The sequence below is a fragment of the Cheilinus undulatus genome, linkage group 8 (assembly GCF_018320785.1).
Source record: "Cheilinus undulatus linkage group 8, ASM1832078v1, whole genome shotgun sequence".
Taxonomy (NCBI): Eukaryota; Metazoa; Chordata; class Actinopteri; order Labriformes; family Labridae; genus Cheilinus; species Cheilinus undulatus.
Window position 1 is genome coordinate 17,779,406 of NC_054872.1, and position 21,883 is coordinate 17,801,288.

Genomic DNA, 21,883 nt, shown 5'->3' on the forward strand with positions numbered 1-21,883 from the left:
GGTGGAGGAGGCGCTGCACTCGCACGCTGCGTCACTGTCCAGGAGAGGTGAACGATTTAATCTCCAGTTTTCCTTCTCAACAGTGGCAGGTGAGTTCACCTGAATTCGCGTACAGAAAAAAACGTCACGGTACACAGCGGGAAGAGCACCATGCGCCACATAATGCATCTATTTAGATACTGTCATGAATCATCAATTGAAGCTGTCAGCTGTGGAGAGGACAGGAGAGCGTACTGGCAAACTGATGAGAAGTGATGTATGCTGGAAGAAGTCCAGGTATGCCAAAGGGCAAAATTTAGAAGTGCCGGTATTGCGTACCGCTGCATACCAGCCCACTTAAAGCACTGTTTTCAATGTAACTTAGGTACTGTAAGAAGGCTCCCTCTGGAAAGCCGGGTATACACTGTGCAATTTCAAGCTGACCATACTACAGTCGTGGCAGAATGTCATCTCATACTGTACGACTGAATCGTTAACGATGCACGACCATGGCGCACGAGTTGTGTGCTCACACTTTATGATCCGATGGTCACGCGTAACCTGAGTACTCACACTGTGCGACTGAAGTCAGGATGGACTGTGACAGAAACCCGCTGAGTTTCCTTTTTAAAAAAAGTCTCAGGGTCTGAGGGTGAAGTGTTTCCAGTCATATTCTCACTCTCTCTCTCTGTCTCTCTCTCCCCCCTCTATCTCTCCCGTTTTCTCTCTCTCTCTCGGTCTCCCACTATCTCTCTCTATCCCTCACACACAAACAGCATCACCTCTATGTCAGCTACAGGTCCGGGGGTAGGAATATGTCCTGCTTATTTATTTCCTTTATCATAGTGGGGATGCATCAGAAAGTGATACCAGCTGTTGCCATGGTAATTTAGGACGTTGTCTGACAGTTTACAAAGGAAAACAATCACCCAACGTTGTTTATTCTGCTCGCATTTCTGCTCTCACTGTGAAGTCGTACGATCAAAATATCAAACATGCCAGAAATCCTTCGGACATGTTGGGAGCAGGACGTCAGGTTGTAATCGGGCTATGATCAGCTGCCGTGCCCCCCCCTGTACACAGCACGACAAACGACGCCCGATTTGACTGAAAGTCGGCTCGACTTCAAAGTTACTCAAAATTTGTGGCTGAATCACAGGAAAATCGCATAGTGTACACCCGTCTTAAGAAAGGCTACACTAGGTTGGCTACAGGGGGCTGGCTAGCTAGAGCTGAGAATAAAGGTTTGGATTCAGTGGTGTGGAGCCACAGAGTTACCCTGTCCTCCACAGGTTTAAAGAAACTACATTCAGGACACATACCATTATCTGTAAAGGAGGATGGAGAAAGGCTGAACATCTGGCACACTGAGCAGGAGAAGGCGAGGCTAAGCTAGGTTAAGTTGATGTAAAAGAGGAAAGCGAGGCTATAAGCAGCTAAACCGTGAGGATGCTTGTAGTTAACTATATGTATGCCTAAACACACAACAGCTATAAAACAGTAATGATTAGTAGTGGAAAGAGTGAAAAATGTAACTTTAGCTCGATTGACACGTAGACAACAGAGTCACCGCACAAACAGGAAGTGGTGCAATACGATCACCGTATGTCAGCACGTCAGCTGTATTGGTGGAGGGGGAAATTAGGGGTGCAAACTGAATTGAAAAACAGCAATTTTGTTATTTTATACAAAATCTATACATATTTCTAATATTATCATGGTTACAGTTTTGAACCAGTATACCAAAGAAGTCCTCTGAGAGGTATGAATGACAATTGGATCAACAGGGAGGTTTGCAAATTGAGACATACAGACAGACAGCTTCACAATTATAGTAGTAAGGTGTCCTGCTGGGTTTTCAATTTCAGTGTCTAATATTTATTATAACATTTGTTCTTGGTTCCCTTGGTGCAGAGGGAAATTGGTTATGATATTAACAGGACAACTTAAGACTAAAATTGCTCCTTTATGATATAATAAGACTTTGAAGGTTTGGCTGTTAACCCTTTTAAGTGGGAGCATGCTAAAATAGATTAGCATTGTTTTTTCAACAGGCCAATGCATGGTCTTGTAAAATAAAGATAATGCCAAGCAATGTATGTGTGAAGCAATATAAATTATTTGCTCTGCCCATTTCAGTTCACAGTATGACTCATTTGTACAGTTGAAGATTTTCTTGGTGGGTGTTGTTTAAGCTTGAGAAACCTCTTCTCAGTCATGATTCCAAAGTTTGAATAGGTCTGCTTACACAAATTCCAGAACTTTTAGCAACACACATTCAAACCAACTTCATGGAGTGATTCACTAGCTGTGCTGGATTAAGAAAGGAGCCAGGTTGTGAATGTCTTCCTCAAGAACTTTTTTCTCCCTTCTTTACACTGCTATTTTTAGCGCTTTTTAGTGTGCACAACCAAGTGTACCACTGTGAATGCCTTCCAGGAAAAAATATGCCCCATTACTACTGTAATTAAGGAATAAAGTATTTCATTTCATCCTGCCCTACAGCAGGGCACTTTGAAGTATCAACGAGCATGTTGCCCTCCAGTGTGGTCATGCTCAAGAACTATGTAAGCTCTGCCCTTTTGACGTCTTAGACACAGTCTGTTACAAGTATCGCTTGCCATAATAATAACAACATAACATATTTTATTATTGATTGCTGTATAGTAACCTGTATCTTGCGTTTTGGCTGATTCTGAAGCCAAACATTTTGCATGATTTCTGACATAAAACCTCAGGCACAAAAAACACAACTATTAGATTGCAACTGATAGTACCTTATTTTGCACCTCATTTGCAGTTGATGTTTTAAGTTCACATGGCATTAATGTTCAGTAATATGTTTTTAACAAGGTTTCAGTTGGTCAACTATTTTTTTATTATTTTCATTAACTCGGTCCTGCAAGCTTGGTCAAGTACTTTTCCTAAACTGTAACACAGGAACCCACGAACGACACTTAGCTTTAGCTCAGGTAATGTCTGTTACTGTACTGCATGATACTACTGGAAGTAAACTGACAGAATGAATAGGTAGGATCTTGAAGGAGCAATGTGTCATGCAGCATTTTGATCTAGAAAATAGAGATAAGTTCTATAGGCTTTCTCAGCTTTAATGGCGCATTACCACTAGACCATTGCATATGCAACCAAATTCAGCCCAGACCGAAGAAGTCAACCTGTTGAGAGGATTGAAGGCTAGCAGTTCTAGCACTTTTGATCAGGGGTGTAATGATCCATCAATCTATAAAGATTGGTTGTTTGCTTGTTTACCTATTAGACCAATAGAAATTCAAAATATTGATCAACACTGTCATCTTTCATCTAAGCATTTTATTCTGAAATTCCATCCACACATCTGTTGACAGTTTTCTGCTAAGCTGTCCATGGTCCTGAACTTTCAAACAAGCTTGCGACAAATGGGCTAACAGCTAGCAGCTGAGATTACAAGGATAAAGAGGATTTTGGTATCCTTCTGTCCTTCACTTGCATATTTTCCTCGCATCATAGCTCCATCCAGTGATGAATTGAAAGGGAAATGCAAGGAAGAGACCTGAGGACAGAAGAGGACAATTTACCAAATGAGGAATCCTTCACTTCACAGCCTTGGTCTGAGTGACGTCACCTACAGATGATGAGCAGCACAGCCGATTCGTCTCAAAACCTGCTGTACGATTTGAAGATTATTTCAAAACCTTTTAGATTATTTCACATGAATATGATTCTGAACTTTAGTCATAAAATGTCTTAGTCAAAGTATTGATATTGTATCATGGTTTGATGAAACTGGTGATCTAAAACCTTACTGCTGATGTTTGTGTCACTTGTCAGCCACTTGTTTCAGATTGTCTACCTGCAGACACTGATATCAAGTGATTTGAACATTTTCTCAGTTTGGATTGTTTTCTGGGTTTTCTGAGTGTTTTGTTAACTTTATAGTAGTTGATCAAATACAGTTTGGAGCAGAATTGAAAACAGAAAAAAATAACAATCAAAATTTTATCTATTACAGAAATACAGAGAATAAGCACACAGTCTGGCTAGATACATGTATGCAAGTGAGCCAGACTTAAATTGCTCATTCTGACATTGTGACTCGGGCTAGTTTGTACATATCGTGCAAGTATTTGCTGTGTATCAAGGGGAGGAATGCAAGCATGATCGTTTCTTTGGGATTTTGCTGCATTTTGAGAGACAGACTTCTGGGAATTAAATATTTTTTAAGGAATTATAAAGAACCCTGCACCACAATTCAGAACCTGCAAACATGCCTACAAGTTAAGCAACTGTGCTGTGTATTTGGGCACATGACTAAATGTAATTTGTGTTTTTGTGCCAATAACACAGAAGCAGTTTAGGTCTAGCATGTGCATTATAGATGCTCCAGTTATCACCAGTTCTCTGAAGATTTCAGTAATTTTGCTTTTATCTATGCAGCGTGTGAACATTGGACGGTTACTATTTTTATGTATTAGTTTACTTTTTGTGAGATCCATATACATGATAGTGTTCAATTTGGCCCCAAAATTTCTTCATAAACTAATTCAACTAATACCAGAATGCCAGAGCAAGGGTTGCATTAATCCTGTGCTGGTCCGTTGAGAATAATACAAAGGCTCACTTTAATGTTTTTGGGTAAACTGGTTGCAATAGTTAAACATTTTTATTATTTCAACACTGAGAGTGGTTGAGCAAACTGAATATCTTTTTTTAATCTACAGTCTGACATGTACAGTTCTGCCTGCAATGTATAGCCAAGCTCCAAACCTTGTTTTCCTTCAGACACATCAGTGCAGCTCCTCACCTATAAGTCATCCAAGAAATGCTTGGCAATCTGCTTCAGCTGCCAAGCTTATGCTGATGAAGTTATATTTAATTAGCTGAGAAGTTTAGGAGCCAAGGCACAATTTGTCCTTCAATACTTACAAGTGAACAGCACCATCTTTGAGTGGTTAGTTTCCAGTTAAACTTTTGGTAGGATGAGGAACTTTGCAAAATAAATTGACAAAAACTTCTGGTCACATACAGCACTATTGTATGAATAGTTGTTTTTCTGTTATAGTCAGAGCTGTTTTGTCAGTGAGGTTTTCTGTCTTCAGCTCAGTGGTGGGCTGAATTTAAATCAAGTGTTCTTTCTGTCATAGCTGTGAAGGGTGTTTGTGGTGAGTTTTACATATTAGCATTGTCTTTGATATACCGAGTCCCCCTTTGTTGAATCCCATAAATTTTAATCCAACAAATGCATTTAAATTTCATAGGATCTCAGTACGTCCCATGGAGACACAGTAACTGAACAGCTGCTAGAGATCCTGCTGCTTTCTAAAGTAATGCATACACTTAGTGCAGTCTGCACTAAACACCTGGATATGATTATGGTCCTAAAATGGGTACAAATGATACTGCAGTACAAATCAGTGGACCCAGGGTTTTTCTCTTGAGCATGCATTATGAAGACATCATTCATACAGTTAAGCTTATTCAGGATTTACTCTCACTTTCATAGTGTGTATTATTTTGTGGTCCATATGTTATGTGTAATATGTTTATGGAGACATGCGTTATTTGTGAAAGTGAGCATGTAAATTAACCTCATAAAACTATAAGTACAGGCTCTGGTTGCATACTTGTGCAGTAGATGCTTTGGCTGCACAAATAATCAAATCACAATCGCAATGTCAGTCTGTGAATTTACATAATCGCATAAAAGGCTGCAATTATTATCATTGTTGCAAAAATAAAACGCTACTTTTAAAGCAGTATTGTAAAAACTTCCGTTTTTTTTTTTTTTTTTTTTGCTACTGAATATTTGTATTTTTTTAAAATGAGAAATACACATTTTCCTTGATAACCAAACAAGTAGACTAATGATACCATTTATGTATTATGTAGTAATCACAATTACAAATTGCAGTATATTGTCCAGTGTAATTGTGATCACACATTATAAACAGCAGAAGAAAAGTTTATCTTTGAGGTGGAAAACAACAAGACTTTATATGATATTATGCATCTCTTCTCAAAAGCATAAACACTTTAACGACCTAATATATTACCCCACGGTAGAAGCAAGAAAAATCATGTAATTAAACAGAAACTAGCACAAACTGAGTAACATGATGTTTACATGTTCTTCTTCCTCTATACAGATTTGTTATCATGTGATCTTGCAGCTTCCTGGATCTTGTGATCTCATGTCTCCTGCTGCTCTGGGCTGGGCTCTGCTTTGTTTCAAAGAAGGATCCAGTAGGAGAGGGTGTGTGCTGTTGTGCTGTCAGGTAGAGCAAAACCATGGCCCAGACAGAGTGCTGCAGACTCAGACTTGTTTGAAATTATGGGTGAGGAGGCAGGATTGCTTCCAGCTTCATTGGTCAGATGTCAAGTCTACACTTCTCAGCATTGTATTGGTCATTGTTCAGGTGCCATTTTGTGCTGTAACGCCCTCTGAGTAAGGGTGTTCAGCCTTAGAGCAGATGATGCTTTAGGAAGTTACTGCCTGTGTTTTATTCTTGTGTAGTCTTTGATGTCAGAGTCCCTTTACCCTAAGGCAAACTTCAGATTGTTTGGCTAATGGGGTTACTGTTCTGCTCTATAAAGGGTGTCTATTTTCAGCCAATGTTATGTGACACTTGGTGTATTGGATTAAAATGGTAATCACACATGTTCTATCGCCATCATGCTTTATTCCTGTTGCAGTCTGTTGCTATTTGATTTTGCTCATAAACATAAACAGCTGGCAGTTGAGGCTGAGAATTTATATTGCATTCATTAGAGACCATGCGTGTTAGCGATGTGTGTGTGAGCATCTGCAGCGTAAATGGATTAATAATTGGATTTCAAAAAGGATTCCTGGAAATTAAAACAAAAACACATTATTTCATGCTGACTATAAGTGAAGTTATGAATTGAAACCTGTCAGTCTGTCCATCATCTGTCAAGTCATAGATCTATCAAACACAGTGTACAGTCGTATTAAAATAGCTCTTGGTTTCCAGACTCACCAGTTGTAAAAATGATCTGCAAACAGATGGCACAATGAAAAAAATGTTTGATGAGAAGGCATGTGCAGTCACAGGCTTTGATAAGTTTTGTATTTTTGTCAACATGACATCACTCGGACTAATGAAAGTAATTGCATTTTAGAGATGAATCCTTACAAATCTGTGTGTTCTTTGTCATAAAGCTGGGCTGTGTTTGTCTTTGACAGCACTCTAAATGCTTTCTGTTTTTGATAGTAGGAATTAAGTAGAGAACGTGTTTTTTTTCACTAAAATGATAATTTCTTGACAGTTTCAGCATGTAAAATTTAAAATGACTATATGTGAATAAACCCTCAGAATGGGTAATGATTCAGAGATTTAAGTGCACTTTGTTAGAGTAGCTATACAGTGAAGCGGTACATTGCTGCCCAGCTGTCATCAGCATTGCATCATTTTGCTTAATCTCACGTCCGTCCTGGGTCGATACTGAGCAAAAGTCCATACCAGATTTGCTGATATTTCTCAATATTAGGGATGTACGATATTGGATTTTTGCCGATATCTGATATTCTGTTATTTACAGATTCACTGTAGCTGATACTGAAGTCGAAACTGATGTTTAAGTGTGCTTTCCAGACAAGAAATTTCAGTCCTTTTGGACACAGCCTAAAACTCCACTTACATTTATTAGTAGATATGGACAAAATTTACAGTTGATATATGCTGAAATACACAGGAAAAATATCGGATGTAATATCAGCAGAAATTTTAATCTATCTGCCGATACCAGACCGATAATATTGTGCACCCCTACTAAATATGACAACATATTGATGTGTCACACTGAAAATTCTGCTCTGGTTAAATTAAATGCATGGGAAAAATTAAATCCTGGAAAATTTGTATGAGGAAGCCTGGAAAATGCATGGTCAGTCTCAAAAACAGGCAATAAATACATGATTCAAACTTCTGCAATACAAATGGTTGATGAGAATATATATGACCCCTGTCAGACTTTATCATATGCCTGCTAATATTCCAGATATCTGTAATGCATGTATTAATAAGAAAGGTACTTTTCTTCACTGTTTTTGGAAATGTTTAAAGATTCAAAGCTTTTCGAAAGACATTATAAAATGTTTGTCAGAAGTATTTAACATCAGAATTCCTAGATGTCAGATTTTGTGTGTGTGGAATAATCTTGAGGACTCAGTACAAACATAGAAACAGAGAAACCTTCTGGACTTTTTTAAACATGGAGGGCTATTGAACTATGTTGAAAGAGTATGGATACACCCTTTTTGAGACTCTGGATCAAGGAGCTCTCAGAATGTGTTGGATTCAAAAGGCTAACTTGTATTGCTAAAGGCAAATAAAAATACTTCGCTGGGAGCCATACGTGAACATCAAATGGCTGAGAATGTAAGGTCCACCTGGATGGAAATTTTATATTATTAAAATGAATCAGTGTGAGTGTGTTTATATGTATGTATTCATGTGTGTGTGTCTGTATTTGTAGTTGTGTGCATTTTGTTTTTTTAATCTCAGACTATTCAGTTTGTAGGCACATATCATTTAATTAGAATATCATGAAAATGTTGATTTATTTCATTAATTTAATTGAAAAAAGTGTTACTCATATATTAAATGGATTCAGTACACACAGGCTGATATATATTTCAAGTGTTTTCTTTCCATTTTGATGACCATGGCTAACAGCGAATGAAAAGTTACATGAAATTGCAGATTTCCCACCATTTTTTGTGTTAGAAGTAAATGATGGATACTAAACCTACAATAAAAAAAGATGTAGACAGAATATAATCTTCACAGATTTCCCCTCATGAATTTTTCTGCAGTTAAATATTGTGTTTATAGCAAGGGTTTGTTTTTTTAACTCATGAAAGTGATTAATCTTGTTCTAAGTTACAAATGTTTTGTCAACTATAGGTCATTTACATACAACACTGACAGTTGTAAATACTTTTTCAAATTTGCCAAAGTTTAGAGAGTGCTCTACTGAAACCCAATATTTTTTGAAAATTATATTCTTTCCTTCAACCAGAACCTACAGAGGGTTTCAGATAATAAGTGCTTTTCAAAAACTGAAACTCTAGCACTCATTCAGAGCTGTGATGTTTTTTTGTGCTGAGGATTTTTCATCCATAAATGAGTGAAAAGCATGATCATTCAAGAGTGAACTGAAAAGTGATTATATACACTGCAGCTTAAATGTTGGCTTTGACCTACTCCTTCCATTTTCTTACCTTGTGCATTTTGCTAATGCACTCTCTTTCTTCATCCCAAATTGCTACTTTGAGCTTCAGATTTATGTTACTTAGTGATCTCTTAATGCAGATAGGTGGGTGAGACTGCTGTGTAGGACTTTAGCTCTCCCCTGGCAGTGCTTTTTATCATCATACCATATTAATGTCAGCTCTTCAGACATGACTAATCACCTGAGAAGCAGTGGCATCGCATTCAGACTTAAACTGACATTTTCCAGTCTTAAACATAGCGTGCAGATTCTAAAACCAATGTCTTAATTAGTATTTTCAAAATGGAAATCTTCTGGGAAGTTCTGTAAAGACATGAAAATTGACAGTGTAGAGAGAGCAATGCTTGACATATTTGTTCTGCGTATCCTAAACAAACTTGTCCTCTCTTTTTTACTTTCTAGAGCTGAAAAGCAACTCGTGTGGAAACCCAGGGGTTCCACCGAAAGGCATATTGAATGGAACTCTGTTCAACGTAGGAGACAAGATCCGCTACCGGTGCGTCACCGGCTATGTCCTGGATGGACATTCACTCCTCACCTGTGTGACCAACGCGGCTGGTGTGTCAGTTTGGGACTTCCCCGTTCCTATCTGCAGAGGTAAGAATGTTTTATGCCTTAATGTCATTTGCTTTCTCAGTTGAACTGTATGCAGTGACTGCCGCCTTCCTCTCCACGTTGTACAACATGACTGATGGGAACGATATTATCTATATATTTTTGGGTTCCCCCCAAGACATAATAAATGAGCCAGTGATTGGATTAGTTTGACCTTTTCCTTGAAGTTAATTGCATTTCAATGATTGACAGAAAGTTTGATGGCTCTGTGATTTATAAGTCTTCATAAGATGTACACATTAGTTGCAATCTGATTGGAGCTTGTGATTTTGGTCATGTGGTAGAACTTGATTAAAGCCTTGGTGGCTTAAAAGGTTAATGTAATATTTATACCCATAGAGCAGGGAGCTTAAATACATGAGAGCTGTAAGCAGGTGTGGTATGTCTAGTAGATTTACATCTTCAGTTGGGTTTTTTTTTTTTTTTTTTTTTTAAATAAAAGTGATGGCCAGAGCAGTAGCAACATAGTCATTGACAGCAGGTGCAAAAGGGAGAGATGATCCAAGGCCACATGCAGGACAAAGTGAATTGAAGATGCGTCATTCTTCAGTCCAAGCTTGAACATGTGAGATGAAATATTCTCTCTTTGCCTTTTACCTTTGAAAGGTTAGACTGCAAATATGCTAGAACTGACCCAACACTATTATAGACAAGAAAAGAATTGTATATTCGTTCATAATACAATATTCAACTGTCACAGTTGATGCCCAAAATGAATAAAGATTTTAGACAGACTCTAATTTCAACAATATTAAAGGTACAATGTTGACTTTCCATTAATATTCTTAATCAAAATTGTTATATATATTATTGTGGAAACACTCCAAATTAAAAAATATAGCATTTCTTTTGTGTGAATTATGGATGTTTGATTGACTTGTTGTCCTAAGATGAAACCTTACGTAACTTGTGCAAATAATCTCCTTTTATAGTATTCATAAAATAGTATTTTGTTAGTTAAATCATGATCTCTTGCAAAGTTATTTTAGCTCAGGGAAGGTATAAAGAAATGTCAGTGTAGCATATAATTTCTGGGAAGTACTACAGGGTCTATACAGAGGACTTGCTGTGGTCATTTGACAATTTGAATCCATCAGTGCAAAATAAGTAAGGCTATCCAGACACTCTAGATTAAAGAGGTCATTATGGTGCAGACTTTAAATGTTTTAGAGCAGCAATCACTTGCAGCAGCTTCATATAAGAAGGATATGTTTAGTGAATATTACAAGCTTGTCTAAAGGCTGATCCCATTTCTACCCCTTTACCCCTCCCCTTAGCCCTTTTCCTTCAACTACACCTTCCCTTTGCCTCTTGAAACAGAGTGGTAAGGGGTAGGGGTGAAAAACTTACTTTAAGAAATTAGACGCCACTTGATTGCTGTTCATCCTCACACATTGCCGATAAATATCTGCGTCATCAGAGGTGACAATAAAGCTTCAACCATCTATTCATACTATGAATCTCCGTGTTGATCTCCTCCATATATTCATACAGTTAATAGGCCTCATTTACACGCGTACATATGGAAAACACAATGAACTCCCATCCCCAGTAGCTAACATATGAGAAAGCCAACTGCTGTATTTTCTATAATCTTTTATAAATGCTGAAATATTTACACTCCTTCGTAGTCCATTGTGCCATTTTGCAAGTGAATGCAGTGCATGGTGGGAATTTCAAGTGTGGTCCTTAAAAATCTTCATTTTAAGGGCTATGTAGCCCCTGTCCCTTAGCCCTAGCCCTTTATTCAAAAGAGAATTGGGAAACCACTCCACCTGACGTGAATGAGCAAAACCAAGGGGAAGGGCTAAGAGAAGGGCTAAGTGGTAGAAATGGGACTAACCCTAAATGTCAGTGTAGACAATTGAAAATTGTATTTCTCTGCATTTGTTTAACAAGAGAGCTTTTCATGCAGACATTTAGATTTATTTTCCACTTAGGGTCAAAAGCAACATTGAAGTGCAAATACTCAAAGAGCAGCACCTTTCCCCGCTCTTTTGCTGTGTCAGCTTTCCTTCATTTCAAACCCCATAGGGCTGCTGTGGTCTCATTTAAAGGTGTAGAAAAACTTGACATTTGTTTCTGTTATTTTTTGAGACAGCCTCCACTTTGCAGAGTATACCACAAGGACATATAAACTAACATTAAGCTACAGGGAAAGAATTGCCATTCCAGTATCCGGATCATTTACTTCCAATCTCACAGTATACTCTGCTTTTGTGTTTTTTCATTGCTGTTTACTTAAATAGAGTTTCTCACTTTCAAAACAAACACTACATAGATTTAACAAGCCAAAATACAAACTTTTGCATTGTGGGCAATTTTGGTGAGGTCCTATGTGTGTTTTGGAGAGCTGGGAATAATGGTCTCATCCTCAGCACTTGTGCAGCAGTCATAATTTTTATAAACATTGTTTAAAAATAAAACCCACGTAGTTATATTATCTTGACTTTTCTATAATGCATTTTCTTAAAGCATTTTTTTTGCATGCATTCTAAAACTTAAGAGTTTACCTTTTATATCCTGCTTTTGTTGACTGGCATAATTTTAACCTTGCAGTCATTTAAATGTTTAAATTTTTTTAAAGCGAAAACCTAGCTTCAAATTAACAAAACAAGCTACTAAGAAGAACATTTCATGCATTGTTCAAGTGAGCTTACTAAACACAGAACTCTTTAGCATGCTGTTTTCATTATTTCAATGCATGTTGCCCACTTAACAAATACAACTATCTAAAACTGTTTTCCTGCCTCAAGGCTGTCGCCTTTTCTGTCAAGTAAAGTCAGTCAAGTACAGAAAGCATTATTTAGTGTTTAGTGTGATTTTCAAAAGTTCAAAAGAAGAAGTCTTTGTTTTTGTTAGATTGTTGAATTACTTTTTACCTAATCACATTCAAAAGAAATGAAGCTCAGAGTTAGTTATTGCAGGAGATGGTAGTCATACAAGCAGTTGTGATCAGCTGATGGTCAGCTGATCCCAATTATTGCCTCCACTTCTCATTAATCTCTGTTTGCATTACTGCTGATGCATTACGCTGCTGCTGCTGGCAAAGCTTAACCTCCACCACCCCAGCATCCTCCTTTATAGCATAAATCTTGTTGCACCCTCATATTCACATTCATGCTACTATATTTTAATAGCTTTTGAACTAATTTTATTGTATTTAGAACACATAGTCATCAGTGTATCCACCCATATGAGAGTTTCTAGCTGTGCACTCCCTGGAAAGGCACTGCTGCCTGACTAACTAAGGGGGCATCTTTTGAGCAGAGCCTTCTCTGCCAAGTGAAACAGTATATCTATTTTGCAATATATTGGTAAATTGTATGATGAGAGTGTTCCTGACTGAAAAAAATTTTGTGTTCTGAAATGTACCCACCCAAGCCCATTGCCTATACTATCAAACCACTGGAATCTTTTTTTTTTTTTTTAGATTTTAAATTTATTTTTTATATGTAAGAAAGTTTGAGTGGTCAAAATGACTGCAATGGTCATACACGTACTTATAGAGTTCTTAGTGAATAAGTCACTATGTTCTGATGGCTAAGATTTGCAAGGTTGTCCAAAAGAAATAAAGACTCTCTAAAAACTCTCAAAAGCACTCAAAAGAACCTTAGCTTACAACCCAAGTAGTCTTTAGCCTGCAGAGCAAATTTGCTCTTGACATAATATTGTACTGTGCAGGTCTAGCAAAGGAAAATGGTTCACTGTATGCTTGAGAAATTACTAGCTCAGAGGACACAAAAAGCTGCAGATGGAAGGTTCCTTTCCATTTCAGGATGGTGTTCGCCTTTGTTGCCTTGGGCCAGAAACATCACTCCTTCTCAGGCCTGGGCACTGCTTGAGCCACTCTCCCTCTCGCCTAAAACCAGCCCAGCTCCTGTATGCAGGCAGATGGTCCTTTGATCTTATTTCCTCAGAGATCCTGCCCTTTCTGCTCATCACTGATTGTTTCACACCAAACACACAGTGACACAAAATCACTCCACAATCCACAGTTCAGCCCCATCATCTCCCAACACCTCAGCATCTCAGTCACCTTCTGTTGTTACAATTCCTTTCTCTTTCATATTTCAGTTCACTTCTCCATCCTCTGACTTTTTAGGGACACATTGTTGAAGGCTTGTGTTTGTCAAGCTTTATTGTGTGTACAGAGAAAAAAAGTATTATAATTAGTAGCAGCCATTAGGAAAATTCAATGAAACTGGCTAACACATCATGACATGACACAAATACTGTTTGAAAATCAACAGAAACTAACTACAAAGGCCAGCGTTGACCAATATTGCCACTGTTATTGAGCTGTAAAATGACCAGATATGTTCTGGACTAAATTGCCAACTTTTATTCAATCAGTTCAAAGTGGCCACTGTAGTGTTTACCCCTGAGGCACAACATGGAAGCCTGTAAGGTTAAATGCTTAATTTAGCATATCAAATCTCCTTGGTTTGTTTTTGAAATGAATAACAAAAACCACATAACAAAGTAAGTCTCTATTGAAAACCAAACCAAAGAAAACCAAAAAAAAAAACCAGTCATAGGTTTGCAGATGCCATCACACAGCAAAGAACTTTTCTGGGGACAGGGAGTGATTTCTGCATATAGAAGCACACAGTGCTTAAATTTTGTGTTGTTTATGACTGTGCCAGCCGTTCCAAATGTGGGGGAAAAACAATTTTAAGATATTTTAGAGTTTCAAAAGTAGAGACACATTCAGGCACACATGTATGAAAAGCTCATTGAGAAATGGCTGCAGACTTGCATCAGAAGGCTCCCTCTAAAGTCTGGATAAGTAGTGTCAGACAATGCTTGAGTATAGTCTGTTTCTGCCAAGCGATCTGGTTTAGTTCAGTACAGCTAGTCATGGTTTTTCACAGTAAACCCTGATCTTGCTTGTGTTTCCACAGCCTTCATCTGTCCAGTCTCGCTTGTTGATAGGAAATCTGTCTTTTTTTTCAGATATCCAGATCATTTGGCTAAGCTCAGCAATAGCAGTCAGTGTTTTTGCTCTCAAATGGCTCTCCATTTAGTACCACTTTGGCTTTTAAAGTGTGTATTAAATAACGACAAGAACGAAAGAAAGGAAACTGAAACAAATGGGAACCAGCTCCTGTGGTTCACGTATTCAGACCTATGTAGTCATTAATGCCTTTAAGCTGTCTCTGTGAAACTTTCTTCAGTTTTTAAATGTTAATAGTTAATAGTCTGTGGTTAGGATGATGATGTTTATCTGATTTATAAGATCAGTTGGGTTGAAACTCAAGTTTTTCCTTCCTTCAGATTCCTTGCAGAGCATATTTTACAAACACATTTGTGTTATCCTCTGCTGAAACACTGAAAAACGTCCACACATCAATGCTGTGTTTAGTCCGCTGTTGCAGCTCAGCGCTGAGGTTTCTTCTTCTTTTCTGGGGCTTTATAGCAGGTCACACCATGATGCCACCCTCTGTTTTTGAATGTGTAGTCTCATGTGGAAGTAAAGAAACTTTAATATTGGTGGATTGTATCAGTTAATATTTTGTCATCTGAATAAAAAACATACATAGAATCTTTGCAATATTAGCCAGTAATTTACCAGTACCAATAATCTCGTGCATCCCTAATTTCTGGTGTTACCATATTCATCAGGTTGAAAAAGACTCTCTTAATGTCAAGCTTAATTCCATGTAACCAAAATGTGTCTGTCATGCCCAATGCATCTTTGAAACACATTGCTGGGGCTCCAGAAGTGGATAGATAAACACAGGGTAAAAATGGATGCAAGTATACACTGTTTATAAGTGTAGCACAGAAAAGATGAAACACTGTCATAAGAAATGGATCAGCTTCAAGCAGGAAAGCAGTGAGACAGAGAATAAATGGCTCCTCTAATCATGTGTTACTACCCCTCCCAGAAGCCTATTTCAGTCCCTTCCATCTAAATTGTCTCTGGACATTCATTAAAGCAAGCAGTGAGACAGCAAAGAGGGCCTGCTTGGTAACACAAGAATACGGTTTATTGATGGACTGTCATTCTTTCCGTCATCATCTGTCTGGTCGAATAAGAGAAACAGGCCACAGAAAAAGCATAGCTTCATGAAAACATTTCCAAATGGTAATGTGACTGGGGTTAACTCACAGATCTCTTTATAGTGCCCTTAAAATCTACTACTCCACATTCATATATATGAAAATTTGACTTGCCCAGAGCAATCTTTAGTTTTAAGTTTTTCCTTCACAGAAAGAGCTGATCTGGAAAGAGCTCAGTATCTTCTCGAGGCTACAAGAGGCGTGTCCAGACTCTTTCAAATGGGGTGACCCAAACAGGGAGTTATGCAGTGGCTTGGAAATATAACCATGTGTACCGTTCAACGTTGTAAATATGTCCTCAGGCTGAGATTTGGCAACATTTCCATCACCTGCTAGGCTAAACAACAAGTCAGGGCAGGATTCCTGCAAGGTCTTGTAATTCTGGTATGACTCAGGTGGGATTTTCTGTGAAATTTGGATGCCTGAGATACCTAGAAACCCTCTTAGGTTACTTGATTTAAACTAGGGCTGCAGTAATAGATTATTTTTGTGGTCAAGTATTCTATCGATTCTCCTGACGATTAATTGAGTACTCTAATAAGAAAGGTTACATTTTTTTAATCAGTCACGTTTTCTTTTTCAAGAGAAGTAGTACTAGCCAAATGAGAAAAGAAGCTGGGTCCCTTAAATGAACTACTTCTATGTTAAAAATTGGTATTAACAGGCTCTCTAAAGAAGATATATTTTACAAAGTCCAATGAAGTTCTGATGACAGTTTGCATTTCCTAAAGTTACAAGGAAAGAAAGTTAAATAATGACATTAGATAATGCCATATTTAGGGTTTTAGGGATCCGTTACCTGAAATTGTTTGGTTCTGACACTTTATTTCTTTCATTGTAGTTTATTTCTATTCTCCAAGTTGTCATTAAAGTAAAGGGACACTTAATCATTTTAAAATCCTCTATTTTATGCATGAATGTAATACTTCACATTATAGCAAGAATTAAGCACCATCATTCACACAGCGGGTCTGATGATGTCTGAAAGGTGAACCTTTAGATTACAGGAATATGGTTTATTTTTCAAAAGGGTGTTCACTTTTAATTTTTGCACATTTTTTGTGAGTTCATCCACCATAAAACAAAAATATGACCTTTTAAGACCATCTGCTGACATGGAGAACACACATTTTAAGGGATAAAGCTGCCTCTGTGACCTGTTGAATCCCGAATGTATGATGATGAACTTTAACCTATTTAGTCTCTGTCACTGTCTGTGGCAATAAGGTGTTTCTATTTAATTGGTGTCAATTCAATATCAATATAAGTCTCATCAAATCATTCAGGATGCTAAACATTTTGAAAAATACGCTGCAATCGAGACGTCAGTGCACTGAATTTTAGATAATTTGTAATTCAATATATAACGTGTGCACATGAGAGAGAGCGGGGGAAGCACCAAAACAGGACCTCAATTGTAAAGCCTGACGGTGTTCTGTAAAACTGTCAGGTCAGTCAGAGACGTTTATAAAATTCCCCGAAGTCTGCAGACACAAAATGAGCGCTGTTAGTCATGTAGGCAGTGCGTAAACTCAGAGATCTGCGTAGGTTTACAGGTGCATGCGTAGTGCCGTATCTGCCATGAAGCTGCAGCCAGTGTATGCGTAAAAACCCAGGGCGAGTGCCTGTAAACATTACTGCCTCAACTTTTCCTCCCTCTTGATTGTCACACCTCATTTCATGCATGTTACATTATAGTAACAACAAGGACATTGTGCCACAAAAATAGCTGTCTGTGTGAAACACGGCACGCCGTACAACACATGGCGCGATGTCCAGGCTACAGCGTGGCCATATATGAATACAGGTCTGATTTAAGCGAAGCCTCGAGGCAGATCATTTGCCTCGAGGAATATTTTGAATCGAATTACCCAGATAATCAGAGCAATCGTTTCAGCCCTAATTTAAACAGACATGGAAGAGGAGGTATTACTGCTCCCCCAGTGCTAAAATAGCATTATCAGGATCTGGCTTTTAAAGATTTTTTTAAAGGGCAAATGCTCACATTTGATGGCGTCTGGCACATTGTAGAGGTGTTTTCTTCACGGATGAATCCCAGTTTTCACTGTACAGGGCAGATGGCAGACAGCTTGTATGGCGTCGTGTGGGTGAGCGGTTTGCTGATGTCGACGTAATGAATCGAGTGGCCCATGGTGGGGTTATGGTACGGGCAAGCCTATGTTATGGACAACGAACAAAGGTGCATTTTATTGATGGCATTTAGAATGCACAGAGATACCGTGATGAGATCCTGGGGCCCATTGTTGTTCCATTCATCCATGACCATCACCTCATGTTGCAGCATGAAATGCACGGCCCCATGTTGCAAGGATCTGTACACAATTCCTGGAAGCTGAAAACATCCCAGTTCTTGCATGGCCAGCATACTCACCTTACATGTCATCCATTAAGCATGTTTGGGATGCTTTGGATCGGTGTATACAGCAGGTCCTGCCAATATCCAGCAACTTCACACAGTCATTGAAGAGGAGTGGACCAACATTTCACAGGTCACAATCAACAACCTGCTCAACTCTATGCGAAGGAGATGTGTTGTACTGCTTGAGGCAAATGGTGGTCGAACCAGATACTGACTGATTTTTTGACACCACCTCCCCACCATACAGTAAAAATGCACATTTTAGAGTGGCCTTTTATTGTAGTCAGCCTAAGGGACACCTGTGCAATAATCATGCTGTCTAATAAGCATCTTGATATGCCACACCTGTGAGGTGGATTATCTTGGCAAAGGAGAAGTGCTCACTAACATAGATTTGGACAAAATTGTGAACAATATTTGAGAGAAATAGGCCTTTTGTGTACATAGAAAAAGTCTTAGATCTTTGAGTTCAGCTCATGAAAAATGGGAGCAAAAACAAAAGTGTTGTGTTTATATTTTTGTTCAGTGTAGCTGTGGAATGTAGAAATCTCATCCCTTACATCTTCTGTTGCACTCACATATGTTTAAATGGCATTAACTTGCAGTACCAGCCTCCTTTCCACTATAAATATCAATTTTTTCTGTTATCAAATCTATATTACATTTTGCATTCAAGTGTTTAGTGTTTAGTGTAATGATGGTTGCCTTATCATTTAAATATTATGGCAGTTGTATACAGTTCACCTATCATACAAATAATTTGAACCAAGTGAAGATAACCAGTCACAGCTCAAGAAAACTGATTGCCAGCTGGGATTTCCAATCAGTTATGAGGGTTGTATTCTTCTGATACATGTTGCAGTATTTTCACATTGCCTATCATGTTACCCTCTTCTTTATTTATTTCAGATCTGATTTTGGGATGGGATGGCCACTATTATGACCCCCAGCATTATGTATAAGGCATGCATGTCTGTATAAATTACAGTTCTTTTTTGCTATTCCTAAACCCTGAGAATGTTTAACATGATTTGCAGCTGAGCAAATGAGGGACTTACTGTAGACATAGTTACTGCCTTTGCATTAACACCGGGATTATTACAAAGGAAAAAACCTGAGGTAGTGTAGAAAATTATACATGAGTTCCTTCCTTTCTCTCCTTTGGGGTGAATATTTCTAAGTAGAAAGACAAGCGTTGTATATCTGATCAAAGTCAAGGGGAGAGAGGCTTAATCCCTTCTCAAGTAGCATTAGATTGCTGATGCTGGGGATGTAAATGAGCTCAGCTAAAGCAGTCCTAATCCTCACCACCATCTTTTTTCTGTACACTGCCACCATTTTTAAAAGAGAGGGATCCTCCTCCGTCTTTAAATCCCAAGCATGCTCTAATGATTTGCTGAGGAACACATTGCCCAGCATTCACTGGCTCTTTTATGCCACTAAACCTTGCTGGCAGACTGCACCTCAAACGACGCCACGCATCCCAATGAAACAATGCGTTTGAATACATGGAACCTGTGAGGCATTCTGTAGTCGAAGCCATTTAAAATGTTCAAGCTGTGATGCATTTTCTGGCATCTTAACAGCAGTTTGCTGGTTTACTATTAACAGTACCATGTATGGATGCATCTCAGAAAGGAACCCAGTCTTCTTCTGGACAATAATGAATTGCTCCCCTGCTTCCAACCAATTTTCCTGTGCAGTTTAATTGGCTTCAACTGTGGACATATTAATGGGTTATAAGTGAGGTTATTATCATTAAATGTGATTGTGGAAATCTATCCCATGCCCCGGAGGAAACCATGTGTTACAACATTGGTGATTAATTCATAGCACAAACACCAGAGAATGAATTGCAGCTTATCTAGTCTTCCCAAAATGTCTCTCTCTATTTGCTTACGTTAGCCAGCTATCGCTGTATGTACACTTTTCTCAGCCTACCTACATACAAAGGCACTTTTTGAATCCCTTTGCCCATGACTTCTTTCTACCACTGACTTAGTTGAAGGATGTTCAAAGATGACTAGAGAGCTTGCTTGTTTTCATTAACATGTCATTAACAGCAATAAAGAAGCTATTTTTTTCTGTGTTCCAGTGTGCAACAATCTTAGCAACAACAAAAATGAAGGCTGTTTTTTTTGTTTATGGTTTATGGGAGAGCTGTGTCATTGTCTCTGTTTTTCTTATGATTAAGTCAGTAGTATCATTTGCCACAGTGGCAACATTGTGTCCTCAGTGCCTCCCAGTCAGAGCATAGAATATAAACAGTGCTGGATGACAGCCTGCTGTTTCTACTCTCTCTCTCTCTGCCTGCACCTCAAGGCCTAAGTTAATGTACTCTTATCTACAGTACTGCATCTTACTGCTGTGTGTTGATATTTGATTGATTTATATATCAACTATCTTCATATGATGCCCTTAGGCCCTAGCAGATTCCCTGCAGATTCTTGGATAACAGCACAACTTATATTTCTTTTGCACTTGCACAATGTGGAAATTTGGACAGTTTTGTACTGTGAGAATGTACCCAACTGATTTATAGCTTCTCACACCCGCAGCACTGGTGGTGGTGGTGGGGGGGGGGGGTTAGAGAAGACTCAGAGTGTGCACAGCTTGAGATGTAAAGGATCTTCCTTTATTGTCTTTTTAATGACCAACTATTTTTCTTTGATTTGGACATCAATCTCACAGTGGGACGGTATGTTTATAAAAGTAATAAAACTATAAAAAAAAGTGCAGTTTAAGTCCTAAGGCCTGCCCTGGTGTTTGAAATAAGTCATTTTTTCAGATGCCTAGTGATTACATATATGAATGCATATGTTGAATTGAGTTTAGTTTGAACTGACCTTTAGAATGACCTGATCAGATCCTCATAATTCTTTGTCTATTTTCAAACCACAAAGTCATCTTTCAAATAATTCTTTCATCATTTTTGAGTGGGAAGGGCTGCTGCTTCTAAGTATGGTAACTTTCCATTGCATTTATTTATGTTTCCATAAATATACTGTATGTCTTTTGATGATTCTCTCATTTTCTGTCTTTGAAGCAGTAGCACTCGCATGACATAGTTGAAAATAAAAAACAATGGAAATTAAAAAAACAATCCCCCATTATTTGTTTTTTTTTCTATGGTCTTTCAGTTGAAACTATCAAATGTACTCACCAACAAAAATCAGTGAGAGGAGCATTGTCTGCTGTACTTGGATCATTTGTCTTTTAAGAGAAATCCTTTTCAGAAAATAATTTCACTGCAGCTACATTAGCCCAGACTGGTCTGGCAGATATTGACCAGAGGGAAAGTCTATTTCCTTTGTTTGATGAAAATGGACTTTCAAAGGTCATCAGAAACATATGATGGATTGTACAGCCTTAGATAAATAAAAACATTGTAGTGTATATATTTGTGTAAAGTTGCTGTATTTTTTATCAGCTATAAATCAATATAAATTGTTTAAATACTTACAGTACTTGGACTCCCATTAGTGTGTTTTTATTGAAATGAAGAGTGATCAGGTGCAAAGCTGGTGCATTTCTGTCTTAAGGATGCAGAAAATTACTGTCTTACCCGCAAAAATTCACATTAGGTGC

At 38.1% G+C, this 21,883-nt stretch overlaps 1 protein-coding gene across 1 annotated transcript in view; it reads left to right on the forward strand.

Annotated features, from left to right (window-relative positions):
- The window catches only part of LOC121513684 (CUB and sushi domain-containing protein 3-like), a 309,293-nt gene that overhangs the window by 73,742 nt on the left and 213,668 nt on the right, over nucleotides 1–21,883 (forward strand). Inside the window, exon 4 of the mRNA XM_041793592.1 lies at nucleotides 9,634–9,828. Coding sequence (XP_041649526.1) covers nucleotides 9,634–9,828 — 195 coding nt within the window. The remainder of the gene's footprint in view (nucleotides 1–9,633; nucleotides 9,829–21,883) is intronic.